At 38.9% G+C, this 14,943-nt stretch overlaps 2 protein-coding genes across 9 annotated transcripts in view; both read left to right on the plus strand.

Moving 5' to 3' along the window:
• The window catches only part of col21a1 (collagen, type XXI, alpha 1), a 45,678-nt gene extending 42,822 nt beyond the window's left edge, over positions 1-2,856 (plus strand). For all 8 annotated transcript variants that reach the window (XM_036956227.1, XM_036956228.1, XM_036956229.1 and 5 more), the window contains one exon: positions 728-2,856. In XM_036956227.1, the coding sequence (XP_036812122.1) occupies positions 728-918 (191 nt within the window). In that variant the 3' untranslated portion in view covers positions 919-2,856. The remainder of the gene's footprint in view (positions 1-727) is intronic.
• A 2,318-nt stretch (positions 2,857-5,174) lies between these two features.
• bmp5 (bone morphogenetic protein 5) overlaps positions 5,175-14,943 on the plus strand; it is a 38,284-nt gene continuing 28,515 nt past the window's right edge. The window contains exons 1-2 of the mRNA XM_021576472.2: positions 5,175-6,244; positions 11,418-11,610. Coding sequence (XP_021432147.2) covers positions 5,749-6,244; positions 11,418-11,610 — 689 coding nt within the window. The 5' untranslated portion in view covers positions 5,175-5,748. The remainder of the gene's footprint in view (positions 6,245-11,417; positions 11,611-14,943) is intronic.

Genomic DNA, 14,943 nt, shown 5'->3' on the forward strand with positions numbered 1-14,943 from the left:
TTTACTATGTATGGTACGCTACTGTGCATCCAATCAGATAAATGCAATATACACTGAGTATACAAAACATTATGAACACCTACTCTTTCCATGACATAGACTAAGATCCCTTATTGATGTCACCTGTTAAATCCACTTCAATCAGTGTAGACGAAGACAAGGAGACAGGTTTAAAAAGTATTTTTAAGCCTTTAGAAAATTGAGAAATGGATGGTGTATGTGTGCCATTCACAGGGTGAATGGGCAAGACAAAACATGTAAGTGCCTTTGAACGAACGGGGTATGGTAGTAGGTGCCAGGTGCACCGGTTTGTGTCAAAAAATGTAGGCAGTTCTGAGGGAAAAAGGAAGGGTGCAACTCAATATTAGGAAGGTGTTCTGTATGTTTTGTTCACTCAGTGTAGTTATGTCTATTCAGTTATTTAGTTAAGATAGAAATGGAATCAGGAGAATGTACTTAAGATTGATGCATCTGAGTCACTGCATAGTGTCCAATCATGTCCTCAGTCCAAGCTGTTGGAGAGTACTTTCTGGGATTCATTTCAAATCTATTACGACCCTTTTCCCCTCTTCTGCAGATAAACACATTGTAAGCCTTCTGGGACCTTAGCTACCCTTTTTCAATCAAAAGTGATCAAATAACAGGATTAGGAATTGTTGGCAAACCAGTAAGACATGTTTTGGAACCACAAGAAAAACATCTCATTTGTAATTGTCTACTTTCCCAGGTCAAATGGGTCCCCAGGGGTACAGTAAACCAGGCCATCCAGGGAAGCCAGGAGCCCCTGGCTTAAACGGGGAGGAGGGGAAGAGAGGTAACCCTGGGGTCCCGGGCCAGCCGGGGGTGTGTCATCTATCCATGTGTTACGGTGTCATGATGAGGAGCAGGGATCCTTTTAGTAAAGGACCAAACTATTGACCCAACATGGCAGCAGGCAGGCAATCAAACAGTCTGGAGTAGATGCATACATCGCAAAGAAAAACAGCAAATCTTTCCAATCTCAGGAAGATCACATTTTACAGTGTTTCCCATTAGTCACGGAAACAGGAAGTACCTCTTAACATGTATATAGCAAAGATACTCATGTGCATCCTTTCATGACCTTTATCAAGCCCAGTTTATACCTGGTTCTAACCTGGTCCTTCGTCCTGATCTTGTCCACATTTTGACTGTGCCCACATTTTGAGACAGGTGTAGACAATTATAAGATCTGTGATCTGTGATCTGATTGTGATCGAATCTTCCTGACCAGCTTCTTAGGTAGTCAGGCACACGTTGGGTTTGGAAATACCTGTGTAGACGAATCTGGACAGATGGCACCATTGACTTATGTCATCAATATGTGTCTTAAAATAAATAAAGATTATTTTGAAAGAATAACTGTGAAATAATTTGCATACAGGGGTGGGCCAGGTAATCTGGTCACAATGCATGCACAGTGGACGGATAAGAGATTACATTTCTGAAAATTCAGGAACAATCACAATGTGGACAAGATCAGGACACAGGATCCATATTTGCAGCAGGTATAAACCGGCTTTAGAGGGGAAAAAAACATATTAATTCTGTCCTTGTCACATTCTGCTTGTTATGTCATGGGCTCCATTTTGCTTTAAAGGGATAGTACAACATTTTGGCCTTTTTGTACTTGCCCAGAGTCAGATGAACTCATGGATACCATTTGTATGTCTCTGCAGGCAGTTTGAAGGTAGTTTCTGGAGCCATTGCTATCTAGCATTAGCACAATGACAGGAAGTCTACAGGAACAGCTACAGGAAGAGCTAGCATGAAAAAATGTTTCACTATCCCTTTAAAAGAATGATAGTAATTGCTCCTACATTTGGATGGCTTTGGTTGGCATTGGTTAGATTCTGAGCCAAATAGCAATACAACAAATCCAATGTAAAGAATTCTACATTGCTCACAGAAGTACACAGGAATAAAGGGTTGGTACTCCACTTGGACAATGCTGATGGTACATTTTCTTGCCATATACTGCCCCCTGGTGTTGGTGTTTTTGCACCATACTTTTTGATTGGTCACCCCAAAATTATGCATTTTTTGCACCAGACTTTCTGATTGGTCACCCCAAAAATGAAGTGTTTTTGCACCATTTCTTTTTCATGGTCACCCCTCAATTTGTTTCGCAAATTTGTTTGTATTTTTTTATGAAATATTTAAAGACCCTGTAATGTATTATAATTTGTAATTTGACAAATAAAGTTGTAAACAACATCTAAATAATTATGACATAGTTTCAGGGCAAATCTGTGAGCTTACTATCTCTATAATGGAGGCTGCTATGTTTATGAAACATTTAGATGAATAAACATAGAAAAGCCATAATCTAAAACCTGTGTGGATTACAGCGATGCTATTTCAGTTTATATTCCTTTTAAAACATTTTTTTTTTTACAAAAACTAGTTTATATATTGTATGAAAAATACATTAACAAGTATTTTTTTTTAACTTGAGTAGAGGATAGGCCTACCTACTATAACAAATGTAAACCTGGGAAATCCTAGCTACTTTCTGCCAAAAGAGTGAGGGATAAATGAAACATGTTGACATCTTGACTTAATCTGAAGTTTGCTCTGTTGCAAATGTTTTACTGTTCGCGCATATATGACATTTATGTGCCTGAGTACCTTACCTTACCGTACCTTGTCTTACCTTAGCCTATCAAGTTGAAGTATTTTTGGTTATTTATAAAACTGAACTAATTTACTGTGTACTGATGGGCTTTACCTGTGAGAGCATGGTCGTTTTTTTTGCTGTGTCTAATTTTGTATGTGTAATGATGACTTTTGTATTGACTTTTGGTATCATTAATTAAAACTTTTTTATGACGTGAAGTTTTTTTGTGTTTGTGTGTGTGTTATGCAAATTAAAAAATACATTCCACCACTTCTTACCTTATATTACTAATTTCCCTCTGTTTCAAAATCACAGTTGGAATTTCCTTTTAAGTACAGAATTCTCACTGGTGGTAATTGGGGATGATAAATGATGGTCCTAACACTCTCACACTCTTACATCTTTGTACGATCTTGATCAACTGTCACATGCCAGTTGCCGGATGACTCAGCCTGAATTTGTGTGTGTGCTCACATGTGTGTGTGTATTCTGTGTGTCTGTCTATGGCTGTCTGTCTGCAATAACAGGTGATGTACACATCCTACACTAGATGGCGCAATGGGATTACAACTCTGCAACTAAACTGTGAAATAACTTAATCAATTGGGGATGCTTAGTCAATTGAATGAAAATTAAATACTTTATAGATTGCTAATAATAATAATAATTGACCATTTCTATCTCTTTTCAAAAGAAACTCAGCTTCAAAGGCATAGAACAAACAACCACTAGATATTAATGAGCAGCCTAACTATAGTTAGCGAGGTCAACCAATACATCACCATGAGTAGCTTAACTATAGCGAAGCCAACCAATAGAGGCCAAGACTTTGATGGAGAAAATGTGGAGAAGGACAGTTTATGCTGCTACTGTATATGTCTTGAGGATAATGTTGACAGCACTGCTAAGCTGCACCTGAGCCAAACAATGACTGACTGATAGCTTGGACACTATGATAGTACATCAGTAATATTAAAGCTGAGGTAGGCCTACTGCATGGTTACAGGTTGTTCTTACCTGTAACTATTGCTATAAATCCCTTCAAAAGTTAACATTTTAATACTGTATACATACTGTAGGTCTGAACATAATTGAAAAAGTAATCGTGTTGCCTTTGATGTAAATGAATGTTAGGATATTTACATCATGATATACCCAATCAATACACTATTGCAAACCTGGCAAGAGATCTTAGCAGCCATATCAATAGCACATACGTTCCTGTATACTTACATAGGCTTACACATGCCTGGGGCTTGTGTGGTTCAGTTGATAGAGCGTAGTTGCTGCAATGCCAGGGTTGTATGTTTGATTCCCACAGGGCACCAGTACATATGAAAATGTATGCACCAACCCCATTATTTAACTATGTTCAATGATGATGACCATACAGCCCCATGTGTTGGTGAGGATAACTCGCGCACATGTCACACCTCACCAGCCTACAGTCTTCTCATTAAGAAAAAAATGATTTGCAACTTTGTGGAGCTAAAAGGAAATAATAATGAACGAAAACAATAAACTCAAGATGTGACAATTTCAGTTCATAGATGGAAAAAAGCCAATTGAAATAAATGAATTAGGCCCTACTCTATTTATTACACATTACCTCCACCACTGGGGAGGCAAGCCCAGCCAATAAGAAAAGTTTTTTTTTCTCCCAAAAAAGGCCTTTATTACTGACAGAAATGCACCTCAGTTTCATCAGTTGTCCAGGTGGCTGGTCTCAGACGATCCCGCCGGCGAAGAAGCCAGATGTGGAGGTCCTGGGCTGGCGTGGTTACACGTGGTCTGTGGTTGTGAGGCCGGTTGGACGTACTGCCAAATTCTCTATGGCAGAGAAATTAACATTAAATTCACTAGCAACAGCTCTGGTGAAAATTCCTTCAGTCAGCATGCCAGTTGCACGCTCCATCAAAACTTGAGATATCTGTGGCATTGTGTTATGTGACAAAACTGTACATTTTAGAGTGGCCTTTTATATTCCACAGCACAAGGTGCACCTGTGTAATGATCATGCTGTTTAATCAGCTTCTTGATATGCCACACCTGTCAGGTAGACGGATTATCTTGGCAAATGAGATATGCTCGCTAACAAGGATGTAAACAAACTTGGCCACAAAATTTGAGAAAAAAAAGCTTTGTGTATGGAACATTTCTGGGATCTTGTATTTCATCTCACAAAACATGAGACCAACACTTTACATGTTGCATTCATATCAAATGTTTGTTCAATATAGATGGGCCTGTCCTAAAAGACCATCGACATAATATTGTAGGTGGTCAAAAATATACGTTGATTGATATATTTCTAGATTCAATGAATGTACAGATTTGATTTTGGAAACAATAATTACTCATTTGTCCAAATGTCCTCTCCTTAAACGCACGGATATGGCCAACCCTGAAGGGGTAATTAAATGGCCGTGTCGTTATTCTTTGACTTGTTAAGACAGGTTTCAGATTTCAAGTGTCTCCCCTTGCACATCTGAGTTGCCACATTCATCTTCATGTCGGTTAAGTTTTATTGTGGCCGCTAGAGGTGGATGCAAAAACGTGTTCCTGGATGGGAAGGACTCATTGGATAGACAACAAGCTTCAACACATTTTCCCAAAAACTTTACGCGCCGTGGCAACTAGTGGCAACGGGTGCTATTACTGTATATAGTCTACTGATTTCCACTCAAAGGGGCTTTTATGTTCCTATTCAATGAAAGCGTTGGGCTTTTTCGACTTTTATGGGCGTACCTGCATGTTATTGTGTAGGTGCGATAGAAAGTAACAATTCCACATGTGATGCGCCTATTTTGAAACATGTGACAGTGGGACATTGGATTTAAGCGGAGCACTGGAAAGAACTTCAACAAAAACGTGTTTATTTTTGCCGAAGAGAAGGGACAGCTCCACAGCATACGTTGATGTGAGACTTACAAGAACATCATTGCAGGCAGACGTTCTAAGTGTTGTGACATAATAACCTTTATGTTATGCTGGATGTAAAAAAAACATTCAGAAATTGTGATATTTGCATTGAAATGGAGATCATCTTTATACATTGGTAACAACTGTATACTTGTGTAACATCATCATCAAAAACATAATTGTGCAAGATGAGAGCTTTCATTTCTTTGAACCGGCCAACGTTTGGACTTTTCTGGAGCTGCTTGAGTTTTCTATACTGCGCTCATTGTGGTTTAGGCGACAACCATGTGCATTCTAGTTTTATTTACAGGAGATTGCGTAACCATGAACGGAGAGAGATTCAGAGAGAGATTCTCTCTATTTTGGGTTTACCACATCGTCCAAGGCCCTTTTCTCCAGGAAAACAAGCATCTTCAGCACCCCTGTTCATGCTTGACCTGTACAATGCCATGACTACTGAGGAGGAAGAAGGGTTGAGAACACAAGAGGTTACAGGGAAAGGATTCAGCGCGAAGGCTCATGGAAACTCGCGTAAAGGGTACCACGGCTCTCCGCAGGGACACTCTCGTGTTTCGCAACCTTACCGCGCGGCTCCTCTGACGAGCCAAAGCCCTCCACTCACTACATCTCACGACACCAACTTTCTAAACGATGCTGATATGGTTATGAGCTTTGTCAACTTAGGTAAGCGAATTGATTTGAGAAAGGTTTCAAGCTTGCTGATTTGTGCCGTGCGCTCCAACACACAACAATTGCAAATATTGCGGTAACTGATTAACCACAGTATTTTTTAATCCTTAGAACAATGTCACATGGCCTTCTCACTACTAATATTTTAACATTTAGATTTGTTAATATATTATAGGCTTATTATTTTTCTTATATTGTCCATATGTCCTTCAATGATGGAAACGTACTCTTTAAACCATGTTTTCATTTTACATTTAAAATACCACATAGATTCATACAAATTCTAACTTAACAACATTGATTAAATTAACACGAATCTGTGTTTATTTTTATTGAATTTGATTGGATTCATTAGACGAAAATAAAAATCCTAAACATGTTAAACAAATGTTCCTCCCACAGTAGCATATGCAATGCTATTCATTTTGTTGCAGATAATTATGATATTCAGTTAGATTTCCAATTAATATAAAGTTATAGGCTATTCCTGTAGTATCAGGCACTCATTTCCCCTTTGTCACCTGTAGCAGGAACAGTGTGGCACACTGCTCAGAAGTGTTCCCAAGTTCTCTTCAAGGTCACTGTGCTGTTTTGTCTTAATGCTGCACTTTTCATTATACTGTTGTTGATGTTTCAAGTCTATTTCGATGTCAATATCAGTTTCCATTTCAGACTTTGAGATGCCTGATATTAATGTCAGACCATATTTACAAGGTAAAACAGTGGTAAAAGCACAAACAACTCTTTGAAAAAAGGTTTGATCAAACAAGCTGTTTGTATGGACATTCTTCAAATTCTCATCTCTATGGAGATCTTGAAATATTCAACTGCAATTTCATTCTAAGTCTTGCTTCCCTTAAAATGCATGAGTTTTCTCTTAAACCTTCATATTTGAATAACCTAGGACAATGGTTATTTGACAAGGGGACATCAAAAGCATTCAGCACATGTTAGATATCCAGCACATACATTTTGAATGAATAGATGTTTATCAAAGTCCTTCATAAGGCCCACATTGGAATATTTCTATTTTTTGAAATTGTCAAAACGCATTGTAGCCTAAGGAAAGGCGTTCTGGTAAATATGATTAACACTGTTTCTTCAGTAGCGCTGACCTTTATACCCGCAGTTCATACAAACTTATCAGATGACTGTCTGGCCTTGGTTAAATTGGCCTTAATTACGTCCTGTTGTTAAAGAAAGGAAAGCGATCGAATGAGGGCTGCACATTTTCGCCACATATTCATCGTGGCAGTTGATTTGGGAAGTAAGATGTGAAAGCAGTAGCATTGTTAATTCGTCTTTGTGTCATTTTTCATTAAACATTACATCCCAAAGGAGAGTGAAATGTAATGTATATCGCATTTAAGGAATAGTACAACAGCGGCAAAAAAGGAGCTGTTATATAAATGTTATACTTGTTCACATGTGCCACTATGATAAAACACAAACTACACTTACAGATGTAGGATCTTAATTAAATCACTATTTTGTTGCTGAGAATTTTCCTGCACTGCAAGAAATACAGAGGAGCTTTGTGATTACAGAAATTCACTGAAAACCCACACTAACACAGATCATATTAACTGTACTGCACTTTTCATGTAGCCTACTTTTGGCCACATACTGATTAAGCAACATTATGGACTAAACAGTTCAGTTTATTTTTGCTGTGACAATACAGGTCAAATTAAGATCCTACAATGATACAGACACATCTACCAACAACTACAGTTACAGAGAACACATTTAACAACAATGAGGCTTATACGAGATATAGCTCTTATAAGTGCTGTATAGCGAAAGCATGTAAAAGGTATTTGTGTGAACGCTGTTGGATGTAAAATCCCTCACCTTGGCCAGTCCCATCTGTTTGCACTTAGAGCTGTATGGCATGTTCACTGTCAGCCTTTAATGCTATGTGCTCTCATTCATGGGACAGTCAGTGGTAAAGTGTTCAATGAGACTATTTACGCAAGTATTACCACTACAGCTATAATGGATTTAACTACACTAATGCTACTACTAACGCCTATTATAATACTACTACTATGAATGATTATTAGGCCATTTAAGTGAGGTATTCACAAAAATGCATATTTACTCTTGTCAACATTCATTTTTGTTTTATCAGGCAAGAACAATTTCTTACGTACAATGACAGCCTACCCCAGACAACACTGGGCCAATTGTGCGCTGGCCTATGGGACTCCCAATCACAGCCGGATGTGACGCAGCTGGTTTCGAACCAGGAACTGCAGTGATGCCTCATGCACTGAAATGCAGTGCTTTACAACACTGCGCCACTCCGGAGACATTATGATGAACAATTGTGCAAAATATGTATAATTTGCCTAGTTCCTCTTCCAAATGATCATCAAAGTTTATTCACTGAAACTGCTACATGTCTGGTAGCCTAAGTGGCCGACCCTTTTTAGTGAGTCAAACCACCCTCTGAATTGATCTGCAGTCATCTGACGCTTGAAATACTATATACTCAACCTCACTTCTGCTTCCGATTACTGACCAAAGCTAATCATGGAGCAAGTCCAATCTATGACAGGACGGCCTGACCCCTGGCCTGTTTGTGTTAAGTAACCACAGACTTTCACTGTAGATAAACTATCAGTGAAATGGACTTGCTGGCTGTATGATTTCACTTGCTGTGCCAGAACACTAACACACCTCAACATCAATGCTTTTCTGCTGCTATTTAGCAAGTGTTGGATGGTTAGCTGTCACTTTGTGTCTTCTTGACTGCATTATGGCATGCCTTTGATTGCAGACAGGGTTCAAAATGAGGTCGGCTCTTCTTTGTTTGTCAAGTGTAACTCTCAGTCATATAATATAGTACAAATGTACAATCTTAATTTGATCAATATTTTGTTGCTGATAATTTTCCTGTACCGCAGGAAATGCAGATGAGCTTTGTGATTTACATAAATTCGCTATTTCATGTAGCTTACATTTGGCCAGCTAATAGCCTAACCACTGATAAAACAACAGTATTGACTAAATGTTAAAATCCTGTTGCTGCAGGATTATTTTGCTGTGACTTTCAGTGGAGGCTCCTCAGAGGAGGAAGGCGAGGACCATCCTACTCAGTTTTGCAATGAAGGTCTACAGTGGCCTTAACAGAACCCTCTACTGTAGCACCATGGTGTAACCGGAGGACAGCTATTTTCCTTCTTCCTCTGGGTACATTGACTTCAATATAAAACTTAGGAGGCTCATGGTTCTCACCCGCTTTCATAGACTTACACAGCAACTATGACGACTTCATAATTACCTACCAGTGCTCTTGCAGTATGAACTGACACGTTGGCCATCCAATCAAAGAATCAGATCATTTATCTAGTAGCCTACTGAAAGCCTAAGATATAGCTAGCTAGCACTGCAGTGCATAACATGTGGTGAGTAGTTGACTCAAAGAGAGAAAAAGACAATAGTTGGAACAGTTTTGAATAAATTAATTTCTTCAAAAATTAAGGAGAAGCAGCAGAGAGAGAGAGAGAGAGAGAGAGAGAGAGAGATTTCATGGTATTTTTTGTTGTTATTGTTTTACCTTTCACTTACATAGGTAATGCAGCTCATTTAGCCTACTCAACAACCTGACTCCAACATTGAGGAATGCTAGATAGCTATTTACTGTATGTTAGCTAGCTGGCTAAAGAGTAAATCATAGTCCACATATGCTGAGACGTGATAGTCCGGCATCCCATTGTGACATTGCTACGCAGCTCTGATACGCGTCCTCTGTTCATTTGAACTTATTGACAGGTGGAGAAATAGCTTGAGCTGAGAATGAGAAAAGAATGAAAGTCAAAGGTCCAATATTCTATAACACTGCTGTGAGGCTATGAAACGCTGCAACTCTTCCAAGTCCAGGTAAACTTTCAGTTTTATAAATGTATTGCCACCAGGGCCCACTGGTGTAACTGCTAAACTGCTTACTTCGCAATTATATATATATGGATTAGATTGTGGGTTTACTAACGCGTTAGTTCTAGTTTGTTGACTATAATGATGACAACGATGTAAGCTGTGTAGCGGTTAGCGGTTATGGTATGAAGGTTTGGCTTGGAGAGTTTTTTGCCCTTGGTCACAGCTATTGTGTTGTGCACTGAAGTCCACAGGCAAAGAGTGAAGGTTGAGAGGAGGAGAAACATTTTGAAACTATTTGGACTAATGATTACACCCCAGATCAGCTAGATGCAGTCAAGAGTGTGCAAGGCAGTATTGAATGTGTCACTGTCTGTCATCTTGATTACTCCAATTTGTCTCTCGACCTGTGCACCAACGTTATAAACTTTAATTTGCATGCTAAGTTGTAACAACCTCATGATGGGAATAGGGCAAATTAGAGTATCATCCAATATGCTGTAATATAAATAAAACCATGCTCATTAAAACAATTTGTCCTCCCTAATCTTAAAAGGCACGACCGCCAGTGGTGACAATATTAGTTAAATGAAGATGCTACACCTGCATTTATAATTTTTGTAAATTGGAAATGTGCACATTTTCTAATGTCCTCCTATGAAACAAGTTTAAACAAATATATCAGACAAAGATTAATATGGGTTTCATGTATCTTAATATGGGTTTCTTGTATCAAACATAGCCAATATGTTATATAGGAACTACAGGAGATCAATATTAGGTTGGTAAATGAGGTCCCAGCAGTCACTCAAATCATGTAAAAAAAAGGCTGTCTGATCACTTTTTCTCACGTGGAGGGGCAGACGAAAGTAACTTTCAATTATTGAAATCACCCTGTTTTTCATAACTGACAGCCCATTCATCATCGGCAGAGAATGTTGTGCGGCACACAGTGGAGGGCCTGTCTGGAAACTTCTACTTGTACTCAGTTGACTGATTGAATGGACTGGAGAGTGCTTTTGTTGGGAGTCAAAATGTTTGGATTGGCTTTTGGAATGTGAAAAGTTTTGATGAATTACTTTTTTTTCAGTTAGGTTGGTTACTGCTGTCACACCACATTCTGTTGCTTTGCAACACATTTTGGCTCTATTGTGTATCAGGGAGGAAGATATCGGTAATAATAATCACTGATCTGAATAAGGTTCATACATTTCCTCTCAGCATGTTATGCAGTTATGCGAGTCCTCTATTTAGTCCTCATGGAACATACTGTCTTCTTTTTCAGTGGAGAAAGACAAAGATTTCTCCCATCAGCGAAGACACTACAAGGAGTTCCGTTTTGACTTGACTCAGATCCCAGAGGGGGAGGCGGTGACTGCTGCTGAGTTTCGGATCTACAAAGATGGCAGTCCTCCTCGCTATGAGAACGTTACCCTGAAGGTCACCATCCACCAGGTCATCAAGGAATATCAAAACAAGTAAGCTCCAGCTGCTCTTCATTTTAACACCCCACATCATCCAAATTGAATATGAGGTATATCATTACCTTTTCAATTCTTCTGAAATGGTATATAAAGTCAGTTATGGACATTTAAAAGTCCAGAAACAGAAACAGATTATATTGACTGCCACCTTTGGAATAGGGTGAACTGTATATTTATGATTCATAAGTTCCACAATCTTTTTTTTCTAAAACAGTACTATGCACAGTAGAGTATCCTTGACATCCAGATGTATACCTCTTTAGAAGGTCACTGTACATTTGGTCTAAATCAAACTATGTTATGAACTGAATTTGCTGCTGCATGTAATTGATCATTCTATGGTTTAGAGTGGTGGATTCCTCAATCAAACGCCTATACGAAGGGAAGTGAAAGCACATCTTATTCTGTTTAACTGAGAGGAAACAGCCATCTCAAATGTCCCCTATTACTGTTTATAGGCATCCTGAATCACTGTACATAAAAGATGCAGCCATGTGAGTTTACAAACCAGTGTGCCTTGTTCTGCCTTGGCCTTTTTGCCCGTTAGAGAACCAAAATGGTTGCTCATTTGGGTTTTATATTGGATATTTTGAGAATGGAAGAACTGTCTTTATCACATGTCTGATGTAATATCTAAGTGACATGGCTGTAAATGTTTGTTCACATGAATTCATTGATAAATCCAATCAATTAACCATTCAATCAATAATTCAATCAACCTACCAATCAACCAATAAATCAACCAACCAATCGTTTAATCTACCAATTAAGCAATTTACCAATCAACCAACCAACCAATCAATCAATCAATCAAACCACCAATCTTCCAATCCACCAAACAACCAATCAAACAATCTTCCAATCTACTAATCTACCAATCTACCAATCAACCAGTCAATCAATCTACCAATCTACCAATCAACTAATCTACCAGTCACGCAATCTTCCAATCGACCAATCACCCAATCTTCCAATCACCATGGTCTTAGAGTGAACCTAACATTTTATGAAATTGAACACAGCTTAAATTAGTTTTGAATCAGCTTTGAACTGATAATGGCGCTGACGGGGATGGCTGCCGTTTTACGGGGTCCTAACCAATTGTGCAATTTTGTGTTTTTTTCCCCTCATTGTTTGTAACTTTTTTGTACATAATGTTGATGCTACCATCTCTTATGGCGGATCCCAAATCCCGTCATTCTTATGAAGAATAGACGGAAATATAGGGGCCGCAGATTAGGGTGCCTTGTGAGAATTTGTCAATGAGTGTGTAAGCCCCCTCTACCATCTGTTATATTAGCCAACGTGCAATCACTGGAGAATAAACAGGATGAGCTCCGTTCGAGACTATCCTACCAATGGACATTAAAAACTGTAATATCTTAGGTTTCACCTTGTCGTGGCTGAACGACGACACAGATAATATACAGTTGACTGGGTTTTCCATGCATCGGCAGGACAGAACAGCTATGTCCGGTAAAATGAGGGGCGGGGGTGTGTGTCTACTTGTCAATAACAGCTAGTGTGCAATGTTTAATATTAAGGTAGTCTCTAGGTATTGCTTGTCTGAGGTAGAATACCTCATGACAAGCTGTAGACAACACTATCTACCAAGAGAGTTTTCATCTATATTTTTCATAGCCGTCTATTTACCACCACAAACCGACGCTCGCACAAAGACTGCACTCAACAAGATGTATAAGGCCATAAGAAAACAAGAAAATGCTCATCCAGAAGCAGCGGAGTGCTTCACTAGGAGCTAGTGTTTGGGGACTTTAATACAGACAAACTTAAATCTGTTGTACCTAATTTCTACCAGCATGTCATATGCAACCAGAGGGAAAAAGAACTCTAGACCACCTTTACTCCAAACAAAGAGACACGTACACGTACTCCCTTAACCTCCATTTGGCAAATTTGACAATAATTATACAAGTACCAGTGACTCGATCAATACGGAATCGGTCAGATGACGCAGATGTTACGCAACAGGACTGTTTTGCTTGCACAGACTGGACTATGTTCTGGGATTCATCCAATGGCATTGAGGAGTATACCACCTCAGTAATCGGTTTCATCAATAAGTGTATCGACGACATCATCCCCACAGTCACAGAACGTTCATTTCCCAACCATAGCCATGGATAACCGGAAACATTAGCACCGAGCTAAAGGCTAGAGCTGCCGTTTTGAAGGAGCGGGAGACTAATCTTATAAGAAATCCATCTATGCCCTGTCGTGTCTTCGGCTATGCCGGATTAAGTGATATGACATGCTATTCTATAAAAATCCTTTCTCTGTAATTAATATTACTTAATTGAGCTAATCATGTAAATGTAATTAACTAGAAAGTCGGGGCACCACAAAATAATATTTATAGAGCAGTTATATTCCGAATAAATTCTTAAAGACCTAGTAATATTTTACATCAATAGCAGTCAATATCAACCGTCAGCTTATTTCAGTCTCATATGAAAGTTGTAAATTCTTGGTTATCTTCACAAACTAACAAGTTGAATCAGCAATACAAAATTGGGTTTAATTATTTATTTACTAAATACCTAACTAATCACACATAATTACATATACACAGAATAAATCATACCTTGATTACAAATTATGTCATAAAGGAAAACGTACCTAGCGGACAGAACAGATATGACAGCTGGTTATCCAAAGAAAAGGGGGTTGTGTTTGAGTGAAAGAGCGGAAAGACTGAAGAAAAAGGGAGAAGTGATGTCTCGGAAATACAGTATCTTATGCATTCTAAATTACCGCCCATTTGGAAAAGGAAAATGCAATAAATATTTACTCTGAGCTGCGCTTCGGTAGGTTGGTGGTAGATGGAAGGCCGTGTTGCCCAACAGAGTCCTTTGTCCTTTGAAGAATGTCTCTGGTGGTAAATTGAATACATTGTAATAACGTCGTTGTGTGGTAGACGGGATACTCTGTCTGTTCTTTCCTAGCCCACGTTTGCAGCTGCTGTTGCTAACTCAACAGCTAGGAGGTATCACTTCAGTAGTGAATAAGAGTTCAAAGTTCATACCATTCGCAACCAAAGCTCACGCTGAGGTTGTCTTCGTTCTGTAGTTATTATCTGAACCCTTCTGACATCGGAATGTCATCCTAATGTACCCGGAACAGAAAGTTATATTGTCGTCAAGGTTTTAAATAGGAAGGGAGAGGAGGGCGTGTTTCATAGTTTATAACCAGTGTCTCTTCACGTGGGCGGGCCACTGAGTCGGGCCTAATTCATTCATGAAAACCCAATTCTCACATTTTAGAAGATAAAATCACATTTCATCCCCTCCCAAATAATTTAATATT

This window comes from Oncorhynchus mykiss, chromosome 20, assembly GCF_013265735.2.
Source record: "Oncorhynchus mykiss isolate Arlee chromosome 20, USDA_OmykA_1.1, whole genome shotgun sequence".
Lineage (NCBI taxonomy): Eukaryota > Metazoa > Chordata > Actinopteri > Salmoniformes > Salmonidae > Oncorhynchus > Oncorhynchus mykiss.